General features: G+C 43.1%; 1 protein-coding gene across 1 annotated transcript in view; it reads right to left on the reverse strand.

Moving 5' to 3' along the window:
* LOC135526011 (disks large-associated protein 2-like) overlaps positions 1 to 23,693 on the reverse strand; it is a 56,842-nt gene that overhangs the window by 18,740 nt on the left and 14,409 nt on the right. Inside the window, exons 3-5 of the mRNA XM_064954029.1 lie at positions 19,870 to 20,081; positions 8,920 to 9,100; positions 7,588 to 7,807 (exon numbers count right to left, since the gene is read on the reverse strand). Of these exons, the coding sequence (XP_064810101.1) occupies positions 7,588 to 7,807; positions 8,920 to 9,100; positions 19,870 to 20,081 (613 nt within the window). The remainder of the gene's footprint in view (positions 1 to 7,587; positions 7,808 to 8,919; positions 9,101 to 19,869; positions 20,082 to 23,693) is intronic.

The raw sequence follows: 23,693 nt of genomic DNA on the forward strand, positions 1-23,693 counted from the left end.
TGCTTAATTCATTTAGGAACCACACCTGTGTGGAAGCACCTGCTTTCAATATCCCTTTGCATCCCTCATTTACTCAAGTGTTTCCTTTATTTTGGAAGTTACCTGTATATTCACACAGTGAAAAGAATGGTGACATTTGTGGCCATCTATCCATAGAAATATGAACTCAGAAGATAAGGCTTTCGGCTAATAATTAGCTGTCTAAAGTTTGGGTTCCTTGATGATTGTTTTTAACTAGCTATCAGATGTACAGTACACTGTACATTTCAAATGATTTAAATGTGAAATTAAAGATATGTTCTTATACAAGATATGACCCTAGTTGACCCTGGAAACTGTAATAGGGTCAGTAAGAGGCTATGAGAAGACGTACAAAGAGGAAGCAAATCCCAGCAATCACGCTGAGACATTTACGCATCACTCTCAAGCTAAAGCAGCTGAGATCATTGGCTGGCTGTTAGACGGCATTAGCATTCTTGTAAGAAAACTGAGCGTTTAGCATGGCTAAACAGAAAAGAATGAATGATGGATGGGCAGTTAAAGGTATGGATATTGGCAAGCATGGCTCACCTTCCTGGGAGGGCTTAGAAAAAGAACTTCATGCACTGCCATGTTGATGAGCACTTTGGGGATTGCTAAGCAACGAACGGAACGCCATAGTAGGCAATGAGGGAGGAAGAAGAAGAATCTCTTCATGTTCCTCACTTGACAGTAAGCAGTAGGTGATCGTAATTATAATAACTACTAAAGGAGAGGATTTTAACTTCCAGTTATCAATGTTGGGTAAAATAGCCCATCCAAAACAACTAAGAACATTCTAAGCTGATCACACGCTGTGAGGTGAAGTTCTCTTCACCGACACTCTCATTAAATCAGTGAGTCAGAGGTGTGTTCATGTTGCTTCAAATGTTGCTGTCCTAATATGAACACCATACAATTGGTATGTCATAACGTCTTGGCCTGCTTCTAGATGACACTGTATCTAATGAAACATCCAACAACGCAGCAACAGCGAGAGGAAGTCTGATGTATTATGCAGTGGAAAGGAAGTAAATGAATGTGACAATAAAACCTAATTAACTTCTCTCCTGTGAAAACCTTGTCCGATTCAGCCAATTGATCTAACTTTTCTAAACGGCAGCGCATGAAAATAAGGAATTTAGCACAGTTTCTGCTCAAAACAATAGGACAGAGTATCACTTCTTAGACTCAAATACATTTGTAATCAAATACATTTCTAATCAAATACATTTCTAATCTAATCTTTTCTTCTCCCAGTGTACTTTGTTAGGGCCCATGATTTAATGGGCTATTTCATACACAGCTCCTTAATAAGGATAGAACAGAAGTCTCTTGTTTCCTCTGGCTGGTGCCTTGCTGGTATCAGAGCTGTCATTCTGTATTTTCAATAGTCTCTGGGATCTGTTCCCAACACTGGGCACAAAAATATATGACCCAGCACCAAACGCAGTCCAGTAGGTGTCAAAATAACACGTCTTCAGAATCATCATAACCATGCAGTTTAACATCGTCACTATCTCGGGTCAATAATCTCACCAGTAAGTCTTAGAAATAATCTGGTGATTTACATATTTTGTTGTATACAAAAGGATGAACATTAACAGTTGGATAGACTTGAGTAGCAGCTGTTAGAATGACATTCTCAGTCTTTGGTTCCTGAGCATGAGGATGATCAGTGACAGTAGAGACACGGCAACATCACTCCCCTGTGGCAGACAGACAGACAGGACCTCCATGCCATTGCTACCTGGGGATGGATGGAGTTGACATTGAAAGGGAAACATCCCAACAGATGTCTTTGAAGCTTCTTTCAAATAGCTGTTGATGTATACAGTGTAGGTGTTGGACAAGACTGACAAAAGCAAGGAATAGGCATAGTAACGGTGTGTGTGTGTGTGTGTGTGTGTGTGTGCTAGCACTCTGGTACCCTGTAAACCATGACCTCTTTTGTATTCTAGTCAAATGCAAGGGAGTCTGTTACCCATGTTTTCGAATGGTTGCTGTTCATACAAGGACCTGTACATTGCTAGACATGGCCGCCTTGTCCACCTGACAGCCAGTGAGGCGAGACCGGTAGTCTCCCCAACGGCACACATCCTTAAACATTCTTGTGTAAGTTAGTTTGATGTTGATGATAATGCATTTTCCTGTGTACCAAATACCCCAGATATTGTTGTTTTAGGGGAGGCCAGATGGAGGTGCTCACATGGAGCAAGCCTTTGGTGACACGCTTCTTAAAACTTTAAATACCAGCCCCTCGTATCCAGCTTGGACAGCCTTGGATATAGGTGCAAGCTAGTAGCACTGATAGTTGGCTGTCTTGGCCACGTACATAGGCTTACAGTTTGTGGCCTCCAGATTGCAGGTCTGCCAAAGACTAAAGAAAAGCAATTGGCTTGGTACTGCTCTGTTTCAGCTGTTATGGGCAGCCTCTCTGTTGGGGAACAAGGTGCTTTCTGTATCTTTAAGTGTCCATGCATACAGAAAACCGTTGAAATGTTTGAATCCTTTTTGAATGTAATGTGATTTGTGGATTCGAATAGTCTTTAAAGTGTGTGTGCATATGTATCTGTGGTGTGTTTCTGCATGTGTACAAAACATATAGAGAGAGTATTCCCAACAGTCCAAACAGCTACTGAGTACTTCTGTTCCATAATCAGATTTTATGAACAATGTCAATTCCCGAGGTTCCCGTTTGTTCCTATAGAGTAAATCCAATCGCTCATATGATCCAACAGCCAGTCTTTGGGATGTATGGTTATATGATAACTTCCCAGATTTACTTTGCTCCATTCTGGAGTGACATTGAACAGAAAACTCAAGATATGTCATGGAAAAACAATATATCCACAGAAAAACAATGTATCCACAGTCAGAGCAAAGATTGTCAAGAACCATAAGCAAAGGGCAGTCTATTTAGTCTACCACAGAGCTTCACAGAGTCTTTGGTAAAACATGTGGTAAATGCCCTTTGTGAGAGACGACAGACTCATCGATTAAAAATGATACATTCATTACTAGTCCTCTTAAAGAACCGTAGGAACAGTTCACGTCAATGTTCACTAATGCTTACAGCAGTTCAGAATGCTTTGGTCCATCAGTTCAAGCCAAGTGCAATCGAAGTCTGATGTACATTCACCTTCTTTGAGTGTTCATCACATTCTTATGGTGCATTCCATTCAACTATGTGGTTGCTGCCACTAATGTAGTCAGTTCATGTCAAACCACGTTAATGGGCAGGGGGTTATCCTATGCAATAGGAAACACTCATACAGAGCTTTACGTGGCCATGATTCCCAGAAAATACACCGCCTTTGGACATCAATACTAAATGTTCCCATGCTGTAATCTGCTACCGATACATTCACCGCTACATTCTTCTTACTGTTCAGAGTGTCAGAGACATGTATGTTATCTCAGCACTGTTGTACTCATATCTCCCACTCCATAGCTCCACACTAGAACTCCTCTTCATGGACCGGGGTTCCCACTGGGGAGCCTTCTGCTGCCACCTGTCCCACAGAAAGGCCTGGTCACAGTGAGACTTCCCTGGGTTGTCAGGAGCTGTCTCCCCCTCTGGATCTCCAGGGTCCTCAAAGACATCCATGCCAGAGGTATCTGTAGCTTCCCCTGTGGCATCCTCTGGCTCCATGGGTGCCATCTCAAATGGGGACAAGCTAATGCCAGCTGGGTCTTGTGATAATAGTAGTGGATCTAGGCCTAGGATTACTAGCTCTGGGTGGCACATAGTGGCTGAGTCCAGGTCTACTGAGTCTGGGGTGAATAGACTGTCCAGTCCGAAGGAGACCAGACCAGGTGAATGTATTGTAACTTGGTCCTGTGGTTCTGGATCTTCAGGGAACTCAGTAGGTAGGTATTCATGCATTTGATCTAATCGGTACTCCATAGCTGGGTCCACAGACACTGATTCCATTTGGTATATAGAGGTTTGGTCCAGACTGGGGGGGCTCAGAGAAACTGGGTCTGGTGGTGTGTACATGGCAATTGGGCTGAGATCTGATGAACTCACACTAACGGTCTCCAGAGGTTCTGGCGGATCCAAGAAGACTGAGTCCAGATCAGATTCATCTGAGGAATTGAAGGTGGTTAAGTCCAAATGGACCATAAATGGATCAGATGGGCAATCAGTGGCCTGGTCCTCTGATTCTGGACAAGGTGGCCATTCTGGTTCCAGAGAGTCATCAAACTCATCAAACGAGTCGATGGTGACTGGATATGCATGCACTACTATTTCCGATGAGAATATGTCTAAATCTAAGGGGATTGGATCTGGGAGGTCTGGAAAGCAGAGAGTGGCTAGGTCTTGTGATGCTGAATCAGGTGGGATCAAACACACATCCAGGGGTTCTAAATCAGTTGGGCTCTCTGGATTAACTATGACGGTTGGGCAAATGGTAACTGAGTGTTGATCAAGGTTCTCTGATGAGTACACATTCGTAGGGAACAGTGGTTTTCTCTCTGGCTCTGTTGAGACTATAGAGCCTAGGTCTAATGGTTCAGGGTGTGGCAGACACACAGCAACTGGGTCTTGAGACATTGGATTTTGCTGGCGCACAGTATCGTCTTCTACAAATTCTGAATCTGATGCGGACAAGTCGGAGTCTGACTCTTGTGGTGGGGACACAGTAACCACAGGTACTGGATATGGTAGGTGCATAATTCTTGGTTCTGGGACTAGGGGTTTCACATTAACTGAGTCAATTGATTCTGTATCTGAGGGGTTCAGATTAACTGGGTCCAGCTTGTCTGTTTCTTCAAGGTACACATTAGTTACGTCTGTGGGCACTGGATCTGGAGAGAGCAAAGCCTTTGGGTACAGCTGCTCTGAATCTAGGGGGTCCTCAATGGCTGGATCCACTGACTGTGCTTCTGAGGAGCTCATGCTGACTCCGTCAGGAGATATCAGTTTTGACAGCCTCTTCGTGTTCTGGTCTAGTGGTTCTGGGCAAACCACAGTGTTTGATGAGTTTACTGGCACTGATTCTGGTTGGATCATGGTGACTGGATCCACAAGTAATGGATCTAGAGTGATTGGGATAGAACCCTCCACAAACAGCGATGCCGGGCGCCTTAGAATGGCTGGGTCCATTGAGATCTGTTTTGGAAGACGGCGCCTCACGATGGCCTGCTTCTCCTGCATCTCTCCCTCCTCAGGACAGTTGACGGCTGCGTCCGCCGTGCTCTGTCTCACCAGCACCTTGCTCCTGGCCTGCGTCCCTACTGACAATTGAGCCACTTTAGTCTGTTTCCCAGCAGCCCCTGTTCCCCCAGACGCCCCAGGCTGTGGAGACCACGTGTTGTAGTGCTGCGTGAAGCTGTTGAAGTTACTATTGAAGGCCCTGAGCTCAGTACACAGGTCCCTCCTGAGATCAGACAGCTCACGACGCATGGCCGACACTTCCTCCTTCCACTGCATGCTGATGGTTGCAGCCAATTGTGCCGACTCCTTGATACTGGCCTGGATTGCTTTGGGTGAGGGCCTCTCTGGGGCCTGGACGCTAGCTTTAGGGGGCCTGAACAGTCTGGGTGAAACAGGGGGCCCAGACTGGGGTTTGGCTGTAGCACCGAAACTCTCTTGGCGATACAGTCTGTCTCTTCTGATAGGGCAGCCTAGATCGTCATGGGCCAATGGGCCTGTGCCTGCCACGTCTGGATGTACACTGGCCTGGTACTCAGGTAAGCTAGTGGCTTCCTGTGTATATTTTCCCTCTGGAAGACAAACGTAAATATGTGTAGTATGTCATCAGGCCACAGGTGTGAGCAGCTGGAGAAAATGTGCTATCAGAGCCACAAAGCACAGAAATCAAGTCATGCAGTTTTTAGGTTAAGAAATGTATGAGTCAAAATAAGACTTGAAATTGGCCCTTATCTTTAGTGTCTAAAAATCATTATTACAGTATGTGCTTGAATCTACAATGCTACACAAGGAAACCTTCAGGAACATAAACTAAATGTTCATAGTCCCATTTTGACTCATATTTCTGATTATGGTTTACACTGCCTTCCCAATCTGAATCATGAAACCTGTATCATGCATGCTTCTCATCTTTTCACTGCACAGAGACAGCCCCAAAAACACATGACAAAGAATAAGACGCTGTTAAAACCTACGGTATGCATGGTATTCAAAACCTCTGGAAGATTGACCACATATGACACAGGTGTAACTTTGTGCACTGGAAAGAAGCAAAGATGAACATCCCCGCCTCTATCAGGAAGTATAGTATGAACCCTATTGAATTTCATGACGTCCAGTATAACCTATCTACCTGAAGTCATAGGGGAGATCCAACCACCCAGAGGCTCCTGACGTCAGACACACCCCACATCATAGACTACATGAAATTGCAATGACACATTTTAAGATGCTGTTTTTGTTTGTTGAGAAAGCAGTGTAAATAACCTGGAAAAAGTCTATCAAGCACAATTCTCCAGATGGCCACACCTTCTCTGACCCTTCCGATATATCATTGGTAGTACTGCACGGCAGAAAGAATGGGTACAACTGAAAAACTGTTGATCTTCTTGTTGTGTTTGTGCAGATCCAGGAATGGAAAACAATAGCATGCCTACTATTTCTCCTCTGGCGAAGCAGGTGACCTTAGGGGAGTGTTTGCCGAAGTGCTTTTTAATCACTCAGTGTCACACTCACAGTTTATTTTATTTCACACTAAAAAAAAATGTACATTTTGTGACCTCAATTTTGTTTTCCAGCGCAGTTATTACCCACCACATCTGTAGGAACTGAACTTTCGAATCTGTGGGAGAGAAAACTCAAAGCACATGGTGTGTCCATCACTTTGTGGTTCGTAAGTACAGGTAGAAAAGCTGTGGTAAACCCATTCAGTCATGAAGACTCTGGAGTTGAAGGACTGTTCATCTCAGCCCTTTTTCCCTGCCCAGAGTGTCAGTCAAGCTGAGAACACACCCAAAGCACCTGTGGCTTATCATGAAATGAGGTTTAGAGTCAGATTGTGCTCAAGGCGAACAAATCCATCTAGTAAAAGAAAAACCTAAGGGAGAATAAAATCCATCATTGCCTTAATCTGAAAAGGTCTCATGATATAACGTTCACTTCATGTACCTGCAGAATGATTTCAATAGGGTTCATAACTTTACTCTCTGATATGAATGATGAATGAAGATATGAATTACTGTATTGAAAATGCAATATGATGGATTGGCTCAAAGCAACTCATAAACTGTACTTGAATACAATTTTTATATCAACAATCAGGAAACATGTAAAAGTGATTCATGCAAACGTATGAAGCCATTTCATAAAGCATTTCAAGGGCAGAGCATCACCAGAAATCTCATGTGCATGCTCTTAACTTCATCAATCTCACTTGATACAACATTTTGATATTTACAAGTGGTAACTGTCTAAATGTATGTACAAGGATTACTTTGCATGGCTATTGAAACATATCATCCACTTTGGATACGAGCTGTCATCTTAATCAATTGTCCATACACTACTGTATACTTTATGTGTGCTGTCTGTCTATGCGCTGCAGTCCCCTCCTTCCCTGTTGGTCTTACCTGTGGTGGACCTGATGGTGGAGGTGACAGTGGAGGAGGTCATGGTGGGGATGCAGTCATCATCCTGGGAGTAGCCAGCCTGGATGGCCCTCAGGTAGCTGTGGCTCCGTGTCCGGAAACAGCCGGGCAGATCCAGAGCCTCCACAGCCTGGGATTCCACCTCACTGAACACCGACTCACAGACTGACTCAAACTGACCGTTTATATCTGTCTCACTCACCTGCAGGAGAGAACAACAGGGAGAGAAAGGTTCAATTCACATTTTTCAATTTTCTTTTTCGTTTTTGCCGTGGTGGGAAAACTTAATTGGTTGTTTACAAAGTTTGGAGTTATGCTCTTTTCTTCCACTTAATAGAAAAGTGTTTGCTTGAAATGGGTGTCAACTAATTGCCAGGAGAGCAAATGTTTGAAAAGGATAGCGTCTGCAGAGAGGTAAACAAAGTTGTATTGTTCAAATTCGGGTTTAATTTGAACATTTTCTTGATACGTAATTACTTTGTGAAATGTCAAGCCTATGAGTTGCTCAGCAGGACAATGTTCTTTGCTTGTTGTTGTTGTTCTCAGTTTCTTCACTTTGCCGCAGTAGCTCACATTATGCATTCTGTAAGCTAGATCTATGATGACATTTTTAAAGGATTGGAGGAATTCAAGGTCACATTCTGTAGTGGCATAGCATACTGTATGAGTGTTAGTTCCCTCTGGATCCCCTGAGAGAATGTGAGTCCTGACCTCGACAGAACCATTATTTGGCAATCTTATTATCCTCAGACAGATATGCATCTTGCGATTTAAAGATATCAATTTAGGGAAAATGAAATGGTCTGATTCTATCTCGCCATTGCTATTTGGCAATCTTTAAAATCAGAGATAAGGATCCTGTTCTATTGAAAGATGTATTATCTTGTAATAACCTCAGCAAGGTTCCGTGGAGGCAGAGATAGACCCAGGGAATTAGGGGGAGAGAGGTTGAGCTTTTAAGACTTGGGACAAATCAATACACCCCGACTTTAAGAGAGAGATTTAGATCTTAAATGAATATAAACCAGAGACATAACATACTCCATTTGGCTTGTACACATTAAAATGGATTTAATGTCTATTCTAAAATGCCCTTCTAGCCAATCGGAAACGAGTATTCAACAATGCCATGGTATAAGATCAAAGTACCTGAATCTAAGGGAGGTTAAAGACAGCATTGAATAAAGGAAGAGAGAAAGAACGTGAAATCCTGGAGCCAGAGTCAGAGCAGATGGCTACCGCGATATCTGACATAAGACAATGACAATATCCTGGACATATCATTGTTATAGGCCAGAGACTCACCTGGCTGACCTGGCTAACACAGCTGGCCTGGCTGAGAGTGCTGACCGCCCGCATGTAGCTCTGGTTCCTGGAGCGGAACTGGGCTGCTGGGAGAGGTGGCTGCTGGGAGTTGTAGTTGGTGGAGGGCTCCAGGGCCATGCTGGGGTGGTGGGGGTGCATATCTCTTGAGGCATGCAAGTGGTAGTTCTGACTGAATGGAGAGAGAGCGCGAGAGAGAAACGACAGAGAGAGAGACAGCGACAGAGACAAACACAGAGAGAAATAAAGACAATAGTCATCAAGGTGCCGTAGAAATGAGCTTAATAGTTTGACTAATAAACAAGTCATTTGACACAGTTGTTAAAAAGGAGGAATAAACTGAAGTGTTATTAACTTCATGGCAGACATCCTTTGGGCGAACTGAACTCCAGACTGAGACTGATTATGCCATTGCATTCCACAGGAGAGGTGTATCTTCCTCACCCCACTAAACCATTGCTGTGCTCAACAGTGTCCCCGAAATTGCAATTCGATTTGCTATTGTGCTGAAACATTCAATCAATGCTTGAAGATTAGGTAAATGCTAATTAGGAGCTAGTTAGCAAGCAGAGCAAGAATTTCTGAGAGAGCAGGAGAGTCAGCCAGGTCAATTAAATGTGCTTCCCCAGAAGGGCAACATAGCCTTTACTCACAGAGTCAGAGAGAGGTTGAACTAGAACTGCTAGCATTTTCAACCAGAAATGACATGTTAAGTGCAAAGAGACAGATGCAGGAAGAGATGGAAAGAGAACAGGTAGGTGGAGAAAGCATAGGAACACAAAATAAGTACACCTAATGTCAGATAGGGACGAGTAAGCAGTTTTCTAGACCGTGTAAGGAAGAAAAATGTGTATTTTTTTAGTGTGACTAAAGCCAGTGTGATTAAAATCCTGCCACTCCCTCAAGAACTGTCAGAGATGGACCTAATACATGTACAGTATACAGCGTTCATAGACCATATCAATCATTCACACACTGTATGGCAGGTTATCCCTGAGTGAGACGACATCCAGAGATGAGCCTTGGAAACAAGCGGATTCAGGTGCAGAGGCTCAGTTAAACTTACTAATATACTATTAAAAACAGAGATTAGTCACTGGTCAAGACCAGCTACCACTGATACATTCAGTTAAAGAATGAACCAAATCCGTGCTGTCAATATAGCTAAGAGCCCATGTAGGTTAGACAGAGCCTTTGTTGTGTTCTACGATGCTGTATGGCTTGGCGGCATGGCAAGAGAAATAGGAGATTGGCCTGGCTGATTTGCCATTGACTAGGAGTGAGTGTTTGCTGTACAAGGTGTCCATATTGAGTCTGTCAGCGGGGCTCAGTGCCAGCTGGCTTTTCAGCCTGACCACCGCAACATGGCAGCACCAGAGAGTGAGAGCGAGGGGGGGTAGGAGAAAGAGAGGGAGAACACTGTGCTTGTACTCACCTTAAGTCTGCAGCAAAATTGGTGATGTAGTTCCGCACGTCACTGTTCATTTTATCCACCCGGTAAGAGCTGTGGGCAGAGAAGAAGCAATGTTACTGAGTCCACTGCTGGGGGAAGTCAATGGATGCGGGTGGGACTGAGATCACGGTGCAACGTCAATGGATTCTGATTGAATTTGTATGTTTGTGGAGACATCAAATGTTTGCCTGTGATGTTCACCAAAGTCCAGCAAACATTAGGGTGATACAAGTACATGTTTATGGACAAACTGACCACCGTAACTGCAACTAATGGTATTAATGGTCACGTGGAAGATGGTAAAAGGTGCATACTGACAGAGTGGTGTCAGTAAATGGTGTTTCATGGCAGACAGTACCTCATGTTATTGGGAAAGTGAAAGCTGGATACCTAGTCAGTTGCACAACTGAATGCATTCAACTGAAATGTGTCTTCCACATTTAACCCCACCCCTCTGAATCAGAGAGGTGCAGGAAGGGGGGGCTGCCTTAATCGACTTCCACGTCTTCGACGTCCGGGGAACAGTGGGTTAACTGCCTTGCTCAGGGGCCGAACTATTGCCCAGTGTCTGTCTGTATAACACACAGATAGACACACTAGACATCATGGGGGTATTATCCAATTATGATGACTTTTAGCTTGAACGCAAGGTGCACACAGTTGTACGATTCAAAAACAAAATGAGTCTTAAGAAGATCATCAGCAATGATAAGTAGGCATTTACCCATGAAGTGTAAAACGCACTCAGTTAAAATACAGAGGATCTCGTCTTCAATAAAAAGAGTAATTTTCCTACGGCAGATGAATTGTGCGTAACTGAGGAGTAAAATACAACTTCAAGTCCCAGCCATGAACAATGAAAGCAGCTCCAGCTTTTAGCTGACAACATCAGATGAAAAACGCAGCACATTGACTGATGGAGATAATGTGCATTACTTCACCCATCCCCACAGCTACGGCGTAGAAATGACTAGTATAGTCGACAGAGCTTAGACAATCTGCTTCACAAAAAGGCGACCCTTCATTTTTTTTACCCCTGCACATTTGCCTTTAATGTCTCCAGCTGTTGCTAATGCACTTCCCATTGGTGGCAATTATGAAACTATGATACGATGTGAATCTCTACCTCCCTTCTCACAGACAGACAGACAGACAGACAGACAGACAGACAGACAGACAGACAGACAGCAGGCAGGCAGGCAGGCAGGCAGGCAGGCAGACAGACAGACAGACAGACAGGCAGGCAGGCAGGCAGGCAGGCAGGCAGGCAGACAGACAGACAGACAGACAGACAGACAGACAGACAGACAGACAGACAGACAGACAGACAGACAGACAGACAGACAGACAGACAGACAGACTCATATGTGCAAAGGAGAGGGAGAATACTGCAGCTAGGAGAAAGGTAGTGTGTTATAAAGCTGGAGAATCAACTCCAGAGAGAGAGAGAGGGAGGGAGAGTAAAAAGGAGAGATGGTGGGAGAAAGAGTGCATTAAACCTTGAGGGTGAACAGATGAGGGCAATAGGCACACACTGGGCATTATAACTTCTGGGAAATGTGTCTGCTCTATAACAGGAAGGACAGCATCCCAGACAACCAGAACTAACAGCAAAGCCCAATAGAAAATAACCACTTTCTGACTGTTTACTGTCAGTGGGACTGAAGATAATGAGTAGTGAGGTTTAGCCTCATCCCGGAAGGGGTCAGGAGGGGGTCAGGAGACAGTACGGAAGACAGAGGGACCTACAAATGGGTTTAAGCCACATTATAAATCCATTATAATCATCAGCATCTAATTATGATAAGCCATTATCATCATCATCATCCCCATCATGAACATACAGTAGGAGGCAAAAAATATATAAGGCAATGTTTACATGAACCCTTTTCAAACAGACCCTTATTTACCACTGTTTTTAAGAACCATTCACACAGACCGGAAATGTCACACCCTGACCATAGAGAGCCCTAGGTTCTCTATGGTGTCGTTGGTCAGGGAGTGACAAGGGGGGTGTTCTAGCTCAATATTTCTATGTTGGTGTTTTGTATGGTTCCCAATTAGAGGCAGCTGGTAATCGTTGCCTCTAATTGGGGATCATATTTAGGTAGCCATTTTTCCCACCTGTGTTTATGGGATATTGTTTTGTGTTTGTGCACCACTATTTTCACGTTTTGTTATTGGTTTATTGTTTCAAGTTTCACCGTAATAAAGATGTGGATCTTCAATCACACTGTCCCTTGGTCTGCTCATTACGACGATCGTGACAGGAAACCTGTATTTTGGTTACAGGGTCTGGGAAAATGCAGGAATCATGACTTGGTCTTTAGGTGGGTTTTAATTGACTACGTTTGTTTTTTTACCCCTACCCCTTTCAGATATTCCAGAAAGCTGGTATAAAAAAAAGCAGCCATGGTTAAATAGTGGGATTTTGGTCTGTGTATTCACTGTAGACTACCCACATGTTAGTGTTCCAGTGTTGGGCTACCTGGTTTAAGCCAGGCTGAAGAATTCTGCCTGTAGAGGCCGTATCTGGGTTAAAAGCGTTGGGCCAGTAACCGAAAGATCGCTGGTTTGAATCCCTGACCAGACTAGGTGAAAAATGTGTTCATGTGCCCTTGAGCAAGGCACTTAAACCCTAATTCCTCCTGTAATTGACTAAAATGTCTGAAAGGGATATTATTGTCCATAATGACTGTACCCTTAAAGGCAACAATGACTTAACTATGAGGGGAAAGTACCACACATATCTACTGTATATAGTAAAATCTTATGGGAACAGCTCAACAAACAACGAATTAGTGTCTCAAACAGCAACTAATCAATGGAATGGGATTTCTCTCCGAAAATGAGATGTGAGAAACAAGTATGATACACAATCCGAATGACTATTTGCCAATTGTCACATCAGTAACTGACAAATGCTTCACGCATGTTCATTTTAATTCATTACGAATGCTACACAACAGGCTAATCATAATTTGGAGAAAAAAAATGTTATTTTAAAACCTGCCTCAAATAGCTGGGATTGATTTCGCTTGGCGTAGATCTTGTCTCTCCCCCCCCCATTCCCAATGAGAAGGCAGCCATTAGAGAAAGTGTGCCTCTCTCCAATGAGTGAGGAGTGCTTCTCTGCTCCTCTATCAAACGCTATGTGTACCATGCCTGATTGACTCATTAACTTATCCAGCTATGCAGTGATACTTTATTTAAATGCCTTTCCAGTCATCATCACCAATAATACATCCCTTAAATGAGTTTGGCTAGTCCCTTGTATCGCGGCGTGAAATCCGATACAAATGACATTAATTTATTATTAATTAAAATGACCATCAACGTCAGCCCCTCTTGTGGTGAGGCGTTTCAGCTGAATGGCCTAGAGACAGGCTTGTTGATGGTGATGGATTCTTTATTGGTGGGAAAGTGGATAAAGAGCCACCCTGTCAGCTATGAGAGGGACGTGACACAAACCAAAGGCTGTTCTCACTTTAACACAATTAGCTACAGGAACCTCTGCCGTCAAATTTACACCCACCGCGACCCCGAGGAAGAGGAAATTGCTTCAAGTGGGAACAGAAATAAAACCTTGCTCACACACGTGACTCAAATCCAATCCAATTCAGTCCAAACAAGCAGTGAGCCATGATATTATAAGAGCTTTCATGTCAGGTGCCACTCATATCAGCAGTGCCACTCAGATCAGCATTACTACTCAGATAAGCAGTACTACTCAGATGAGCAGTACTACTCAGATCAGATCACAGATAAGCAGTACAGCAGTACTACTCAGATCAGATCAGTTACGATAAGCAGTACTACTCAGATCTACTCAGATCAGCAGTACAGTACCACTCAGATCAGCATTACCACTCAGATAAGCAGTACTACTCAGATCAGCAGTACTTCTCAGATAAGCAGTACCACTCAGATCAGCAGTACTTCTCAGATCAGCGTTACTACTCAGATAAGCAGTACCACTCAGATCAGTAGTACCACTCATATAAGCAGTGCCACTCAGATCAGCATTACACTCAGATCAGCATTACTACTCAGATAAGCAGTACTACTCAGATAAGCAGTCCTACTCAGATCAGCAGTACTACTCAGATCAGCGTTACTACTCAGATCAGCAGTACCACTCAGATCAGCATTACCACTCAGATAAGCATTACTACTCAGATAAGCAGTCCTACTCAGATCAGCAGTACTACTCAGATCAGCATTACCACTCAGATAAGCAGTACCACTCAGATCAGTAGTACCACTCAGATCAGCAGTACCACTCAGATAAGCAGTACCACTCAGATCAGCATTACTACTCAGATCAGCAGTACCACTCAGATCAGTAGATACAGTACACTCAGATAAGATCAGATCAGTAGTACCACTCAGATCAGCAGTACTACTCAGATAAGCAGTACCACTCAGATCAGTAGTACCACTCAGATCAGCATTACTACTCAGATCAGCAGTACCACTCAGATCAGTAGTACCACTCAGATCAGCAGTACCACTCAGATCAGCATTACACTCAGATCAGCATTACTACTCAGATAAGCAGTACCACTCAGATCAGTAGTACCACTCAGATCAGCAGTACTACTCAGATCAGCAGTACCACTCAGATCAGAGAAAAAGTATGGCACAAGCCAGGGTCTAAAACAACTAATATATAAAGTCTCTTTTGAGTTCCTAAGTAGTCAAAATTAACATGCACAATTCAAAGGGAAAATAGTAGGGCCAGGAGTTTTACTGACCATGTGACCTTACCAGGCAAAACTCTGGGCCTCAAGGTCAGCCTGTCACACCCTGATCTGTTTCACCTGTCCTTGTGATTGTCTCCACCCCCTCCAGGTGTTGCTTATTTTCTCTGGTGTATTTATCCCTGTGTTTCCTGTCTCTCTGTGCCAGTTCGTTTTGTATGTTCAAGTCAACCAGTGTGGTTTTTCCTGTGTGCATGCTCGTCTATGATCTTCTACTAGTCCTCCCAGTTTTGACCTTGGCCTGTTTCTGGACCCCATTCCCGCCTGCCTGACCATTCTGCCTGCCCTGACCTCAAGCCTGCCTGCCATTCTGTACCTCTGGATCGCTGAACTGGTTTTGACCTTTCGCCTGTCCACAACTATTCTCTTGCCTAGCAATTTTGGATTGTTAATAAACATCTTGAACTCTAACCATCTGCTTCCTGTGCCTGCATCTGGTTCTCTCCTTGTGTCCTTTTACTGCCAAAACTACTGGGCCTAGAGGTGAGGCTCAAACTTCAATAGCTGCAATAGGCGTCACAGACAGGCAATACCGGAGCAGTCCTGACGTATCACAGGAAGACAAATGGTAAGACAAAGCAAATACTATTCAGTCATGAATGAAAGGCCTCCACAGCAGGCATCCTTCAGCCTGGCCTGAACCAGGTAGCCCAACACTGCAACGCTAACATGCTGAGGGAGCCCAACACTGTCTACAGTGAATACAGGAGGGACTTCAACTGTCTCCATACTTGTGTTGTCACTGGACTCTGAGGCAGGCCGGGCAACATAAAATGATCCATATAGATATTCCTCTTTCACTAAGAGCAGCAGGCTCCTGCACTAACTGCTGAGAGAGGCATTATCCAGAGAGACCCTTGGAGCATAATACGTGTAATGGATATCTGCTGCTCCATCCTCTAAATCACTCCCTTTTTAGTGTCTTTCTTAATGGAGTGTAAATTGTTAGTACCCAAATCCCGAAACCGTGTTGTTTTCATAGCTACTGGTTTTGGATCATAGGCTGATGAAGGGCATGAGCAAAGCCACTATCATCATATAATAAACTGCTGCATTGTGTAGTACTGCGTGAGTGCGTGTCCGATCGCACTGGCGTGCTTTCACACGTCAACGACGTATACACCCACAGAGGACTTTTAAACCGTTCAAAATTCATTTAAACTTATCAGACAAAATAATAATAATCCGTTGCCAAAAAAAAAAACACACACACAAAAAAGCAGTGTAAATGAAATGTAATTAACACCCCAGAATCCTGGGTAACTCATTTTAGTTGTGTCAGGCTGACAGTGGTGTGAGTGTTAAGGGATAGTGTTTGCTCCACTTTGTTGTGACGTCAGTATTTTCCAGGAAAAAGCCTTGCTGTACCCTAACGGTAATTTAGCAACCTGTGTTGAATGGTAATGAGTAGAGCTGCTGCAGTATGCAGGGTTTGGGGAGGAGAGAAACACCAGTCACACAGAGTGAGGTAGGCTACTATCATGACTGTCATAAGTGGATCAAGACCCAACATAGAGCTGATGCCGCAGTACAGCAGGGATACCACGAGCGCCGTAGAAATGAATAGAGATGCATAGAATCTCCATGACAAGAATGACAACGGGCACGTTTGCATTTACCTATGGCAATAGGTTTCGCACTGTATTAACAACACAACTTTGACATGTTACATCAATCTCTATACGGGCACTTTTGCTGTTAAATGTAAGGGTGTCAATCAAATGACCAAGAAGAAATATAGAATTTTTGGTATGCCAAAATATCATTGACAAAACATTTCTCCTTTCCAAAATGAAGACTGTGCTAGCACAAAGCAGCCTGTTATGCGAGTGCCAAGAAAATAATTCATCTAATGGAGACCTGTACATTCATAGTCCAGCACATGTCAGTCACAGTGTTGTATTGACTGACACAGGAGAATAGAATAGGCATAGAGAAATAGGAGTTTCTGAAAGTGCTGGTCTGGGAGGAGGGTTTCATAATGGAACATTAATACAATGGACTCCTGAACTCTCCTGTTATTACTGTTTCCATATTCAACCGTGAACAAAGAGAGACGAGTGGCCTTTGAGGAAGAATGAAAGTGTGCTTGCACTGGCAGACAGTGGCGCAACATTAACAATTACATCAGGGAAAGATGGACTCGCCAAGTACAATTTAATGTATTTATGTCTGATATAATGCTAAAATTAAAAACGCAATAAAGAATAAACTATAGCTGTGGCTCAGAGAATAGTGACTTTCTCATACCTGCACTGGCACAATGAAGAACACCTTTTATTCAAGACAAAACTCTAAAACCATTTAGACTGAAAGTCTATGGGAGATGGATTTTACACTCAGATCCACCTTTGAACTACCACAGGATCTCATAAAATGACTACGTTTTTATTGCAATATAACTCTGCCACTGCTCTGCGACCTAAATTGACAAGGATATGAATGATATATGAGAGTGCCCCAGGGGTGAAGGTGAGGAAGTGTGGTAACAAGGAAATGGGAGAAACACTGGGCAAACACAGCAGCCATTGACAAGGACAATTACCAAACCATACAAGGACAAGAAACAGCCCGTATGAAAAAATACTACCGTTTACAATAGAATACTACAGTACTTACTATAGAATTCTATAGTAAATTGCAGTATACTGTAGATTATTCTACATACTGTAGTACTTACTATAGAATTTTGTAGTATATTGTAGAATGTTAAAGTAAATACTGAAGTATTATCTACAAAAGAATATTACAGTAATGTCCACTAAAACACTACAGTCCGGGGCCTCACAAGTGGTACAGCGGTCTAAGGCACTGCATCACAGTGTTGCAGCATCACTACAGCCTTGGGTTTGATCCCAGGCTGTATCACAACTGGCCGTGACTGGGAATCCCATAGGGCGGCGCACAATTGGCGCAGCGTCGTCTGGGTTAGGGGAGGGTATGGCTGGGTGAGCTTTACTTGGCTGATCGCACTCTAGCGACTCCTTGTGGCGGGCCGTAAGCCTGCAAGCTGACCTCAGTCATCAATTGAGCGGTGTTTCATCTGACACATTGCTGCAGCTGGCTTCCGGGGTTAAGCGAGCGGGTATTAAGAAGCAGCGCGACCTTTGCCTCTCCCGAGCCCGTTGGGGAGTTGCAACGATGAGACAAGATTGTAATAGGATATCACAAAAAGGGGGGCAAAAATCAAATCAAATATAACACTAGTCTGCAAAAACACTATACTTTTTTAAAACTATAGTAAATTATACAGTATTTCATTTCCATATACCCTGTCCATTCCCCTCCCCCATATACCAATGTGTGCCACCCATAAGTGAGAAGCCTACATGCCAAGTGTAGACCATATTGTGTTCTATGCAGGTTATAGAATATATTATTACCGGTTCAGACCCCAGTCCTACCAACAGGTTATGGAAAATTTGCTCGTATTTCTCCAGTAGGTTTCCTGAAGGAGATAGCCACCACTTTATGTCAAAGATAATAAAAAACAAAAACACTATAGTAAATACTACAGTAATGTCTGCAAAAACACTATAATAAACACTACAGTATACTACAATCTGAAAAAACACTACAATAAATACTGCAGTATAGTACAGTCTGCAAAAACACTACACTAAATACTACAGTATACAATCTGCACTATATTAATTACCATAGAAAATATTATAGTTTTCTTTTACTACAGTATTTATACTATAGTTAACAGTAAATACTACAGTAAAAAGTACTGTAAAGTCCGCAAAAACACTTTAGTGAATACCATAGTTTTCCATAATAATACCATATTATACCATAGTATACTGTAGTATTCTTTCATGTAGAAGTAGACACAGAGAAAATAACCTGTGTGCCACTTTAAACACTATGTGTAACTAATTCAAGGCTCTAAAACTATTCTGAAACCAGATTTGTAATGGGGAGACATTTCAATGGAAATAACAACATTGGATCATTTTGGTTTTACTTTTCCTCACTGACTTTAATGTAAAGAAAAATAACTAGAATATGCAGTTTTATAGTCCAACAATGACATTGTCTTCCAACAGAGTATGTAAAAAGGCAAACAACAGCATTCTTGTCCCGCTTATTGAATCATCTATCGAGGATATGTTTTTGCTTGAGCCATTGTTCGTGTGTTAGAATTTTGCTCGTCTCATCCAATGGACAAGTATTGTAATCTAATTTCATGTTAATCTGCTGCATTTGTTCTAACGTCATGCCATTATCATCCTAACCTCGTTTCTGTGATTGTGTCTGCATTATGGCCTGTCTAATCCATTCCAGCATTCATTCATTTTATACCCCCAGTGCACACACTTAACAAAGCTTTATAAACAATGACACTAAACTTTTTGCTATAGAAATTCAATCTGATTCATTTATTCATTTATTTGGTAATTCTACAAGTTCTAGAACGTGCCCTTATTAACCACAGATCTGGGATCAAATCTTTGGCATTACCTGTGTAATGGGGGTCAGTGTGCTACTAACTGCTTAGCTTCCTCCAATGTCTGACTGCCCCATACTGGGCTCAAACCAGTGATCTTCTGCTTCGCAACATACGTGACCACCCTCCTTGACAACGTTCCAACAGGTTGAGGCACCCAAAAGGGACCGATTTGAATGGCTCCATCCGTGACATTTCAAGCTAGCTGTGGAGTGATCTTACGGCACGTTCTTAACTCAGTTCCACATGCTAGGATACTTTACATGGCCTACCTCTGGGAGTCTAGGAGTGGTCTCTGCGTGACAGACTTGACCAGGGCGTCTGGCCGGACCGTCTTCACGGGGGAGGTCTTGGGGCTGGAGTCAGACTCTCCACTCTCCTCATCACCCATGGCTTTGACGTAACTGCTGCTCCTCATCCTCCGGCAGGGGATCTCATCGTCCTTACCTCCCCCTGGGTAACCACTCCACTCATCCTGAGGTACCTGGGGGGGAGGGGGGGATAGAGAGAGGGTTAGAGAGAAGGGTTGGGTACCCTGTAACAGAAGTAGTAAAATTGTAGAAGATACTGTAATGTAATTATGGTATGAGTACTACAGATACACAGGTTTACCTCAAAGTTTCTTTGCCCCCACTTGCAGTAACATGTACTTACCTACATGGTACAGTAATTACTGTAGGTAGGTACAGTTTATCTTTAAACTGTGGACATTGTTACATAGACCTGAAAACAGTTAGCCATTAGCTGTTTGGTTTTGGTATGTCAGGAGAGTTGTTGTTTTCTCAATGTGGCTATTGGCTCAGCCGCAGTGTAAAGCAGACTGTCCTCGATCATGTTTATTGGTAAAATGAAGGTAGTGAGAGTGGGATCATAGAGGATCAAACTGAATAGGAGATTCATCCACAGTCACATTTAACCACAGCTCAGGCAAGATAGGTACAGTACATCGCTTGTAATATTCTGTTATCATTCTCTCTCTATAGCTAGTAAGACATTTGCAGCTGAGACAAGGCTCTTGCAAGGCATCATCCCCATTGGCAAGATGTTTTCTGACTCAGACTTGTTCCCTCGACTGCAATCTGTTCCCAGATTGAGACTCAAAGCGAGGTACGTGCAGTGTGATCGTGCTGTGTTTACCCAAGGTTGCATTACACATCATAAGGCTCTTCAATATTGAATGTGAGAGCAGCATCAGAGATGTGGTGTCTCCTTGCCTTCAGAGTGTTACATGTTGCATGATAAACCACAGCAGAGCAGCGGTAACACTGTTTGACATTCCTGTCGGATGGTTTACTTACTGATGCAAGACGTCTATGAGCAGTAAATAAACCATGCAAGAGAACTGTTCTAGTTCAATTTAATAAAGTAGAATTGGGTTTAATTCAATATAATTACTTCAAAAATATACAGAGTAATTGAGGGTCTATTTGTTACGAAAATCCCTTCTGAAATTCAAAAGATCAAACTAAAATCCTAAGCCTAACACAAAGGTATCATATTCTGGTGTTCTGTTTGATAATGGCACTTGTTGAAAGGTTGTGGAAACTATTTGAAGCTGCTGGACAAATGGCTAGGGGTTAATTCAATCGAACTGATGACATCATGCTGTTTACAAACTCATTTAAATATCCGAGGCTCGTTAAATAAAGAAGTTACCACTAAAGTCTCTCTCTCTTTTTCTCTCTCCGGGCTCTATTTTTGGCTGGCACAAAGGAGGTGCAAGTGTCATACGCACGTTAGTTAGCAATTTCGTCTGGCACTGACATTTTCCAGCGCTAACACCAGGTTTGGTAATTTACCTGACTAACATCAGCTCGCTTGCACTGAGGTGGGAGGGGTGGCAATATTTGAGGTTTGTCCTTAAAAACAAGCGCAAAAGTGACTTCATGCAGCACTAATGGGCCATTTTACAGTGCTAATGGGGCATTTTACAGTGCTAATGGGGCCATTTTACAGTGTTAATGGGCCATTTTACAGTGCTAATGGGCCATTTTACAGTGTTAATGGGCCATTTTACAGCGCTAATGGGCCATTTTAAGACCCACAAAAAGCAGGTCTTAAAGGTAACGCAGTTGATGAAGGCATGGGTTTAGAGAGCGGAAGCGCAGCCTATCCAGCCATGAAGTACAGTGCCCATGGAAGGAGAGATGTGTCTTTTGTGCCGGTGAATCTCGTATTTAGAAATAAATATATGAATGGTTTCCCCCCATTTCATTTAACTTATTAGAAAGATGCACCGTCCATTGGCAAATTCGTCTGCTATTTCTGGAGAAGTGCAAATATGATCTGAAGATGGATCCATGATGTTTATAAAACATTACATTTGCGAGCAGTATAACGGTGAGTGGACATTCCCTCTTTCTCTTTATATTTTTGGTATTGCGTTAGGTTTGTTACAATAGAGCCCTCTCTGTCACAGTTTTGCTTTACTTCAAAAGTACAGCAGAGTTCAATTACAATAGCCGATGCTCCAGTACCATTTGTTGGACGGTAGCAGAGTGAACAGTCTATGGTCTGGGTGGCTGGAGTGTTTGGCCTGGGTGGATGTAGAGGTCCTGGTGGCAGGGAGCTTGGCCCCAGTGATGTACTGGGCTGTCCGAACCACCCTCTGTAAGGCTTTGAGATGTATTTGCCATACCAAGAATTGATGCAGCCTGTCAAGATGCTCTCGATGGTTCAGCTGTAGAAGTTTTTGTGGATCTGAGGGCCCATACCACATATTTTCAGCCTCCTGAGGGGGAAGAGGCACTGCCGTGCCCTCTTCACGACTGTGTGTGGACCATGTTAAGTTCTTAGCGATGTGGACGCCAAGTCACTTGAAGCTCTCAAACCACTCCACAACAGTCCCGTCAATGTGGATGGGGGTGTGCTCTTCCCTCTTTCTCCTATAGTCCACGAGCAGCTCTTTAGTCATACTGATGCTGAGGGAGAGGCTGCTGTCCTGACACCACACCGCTAAGTCTCAAAATGAACCTTTATTTAACCTCTTGAAACTCTGGGGGCGCAATTTCATTTTTGGATGAAAAACGTTCCCGTTTTAAACAAGATATTTTGTCACAAAAAGATGCTCGACTATGCATATAATTGATAGCTTTGGAAAGAGAACACTCTGAATTTGTGGGTGCCCTAGAACGGGAGCTACAGGCAAAACCAAGATGAAACGGCAACCAGGAAATCAGCAGGATTTTTGAGGCTCCGTTTTCCATTGTCTCCTTATATGGCTGTGAATGCGAGAGGAATGAGCCTGCCCTGTCTGTCGTTTCCCCAAGGTGTCTGCAGCATTGTGACGTATTTGTAGGCATATCATTGGAAGATTGACCATAAGAGACTACATTTTCCAGGTGTCCGCCCGGTGTCCTCCGTCGAAATTGGTGCGTCTTTTTCAGCTGCTGGTATTTTTCCATGCGATTCTGAGTGGAAAGCAGGCTTCCACGAACTGCATATCAATGAAGAGATATGTGAAAAAACACCTTGAGGATTGATTCTAAACAACGTTTGCCATGTTTCAGTCGATATTATGGAGTTAATTCGGAAAAAGTTTGACATTTTGGTGACTTTCGGTTCGTTTCGGTAGCCAAATGTGATGTACAAAACGGAGTGTTTTCTCCTACACAAAGATTCTTTCAGGAAAACCTGAACATTTGCTATGTAACTGAGAGTCTCCTCATTGAAAACATCCAAAGCTCTTCAAAGGTAAATGATTTTATTTATTTGGTTATCTGGTTTTTGTGAAAATGTTGCGTGCTAAATGCTACTCAAAATGCTAAGCTAGATTGCAATACTCTTACACAAATTAGTGATTTGGTTCAAAAGCATATTTTGAAAATCTGAGATGACAGTGTTGTTAAGAAAAGGCTAAGCTTGAGAGCAGGTGCATTATTTTCATTTTATTTGCGATTTTCAGAAATCGTTAACGTTGCGTTAAGCTAATGAGCCTGAGGCTTTATTCACGATCCCGGATCCGGGATGGGGAGTATCAAGAGCTTGGCAAGTCAGTTAAAAACAAATTCTTATTTTACAATTACGGGCTACCCTGGCCAAACCCTAACCCGGATGACGCTGGGCCAATTGTGCGCCGCCGGTTGTGATACAGCCT

This window comes from Oncorhynchus masou, chromosome 32 (genome assembly GCF_036934945.1).
Source record: "Oncorhynchus masou masou isolate Uvic2021 chromosome 32, UVic_Omas_1.1, whole genome shotgun sequence".
Lineage (NCBI taxonomy): Eukaryota > Metazoa > Chordata > Actinopteri > Salmoniformes > Salmonidae > Oncorhynchus > Oncorhynchus masou.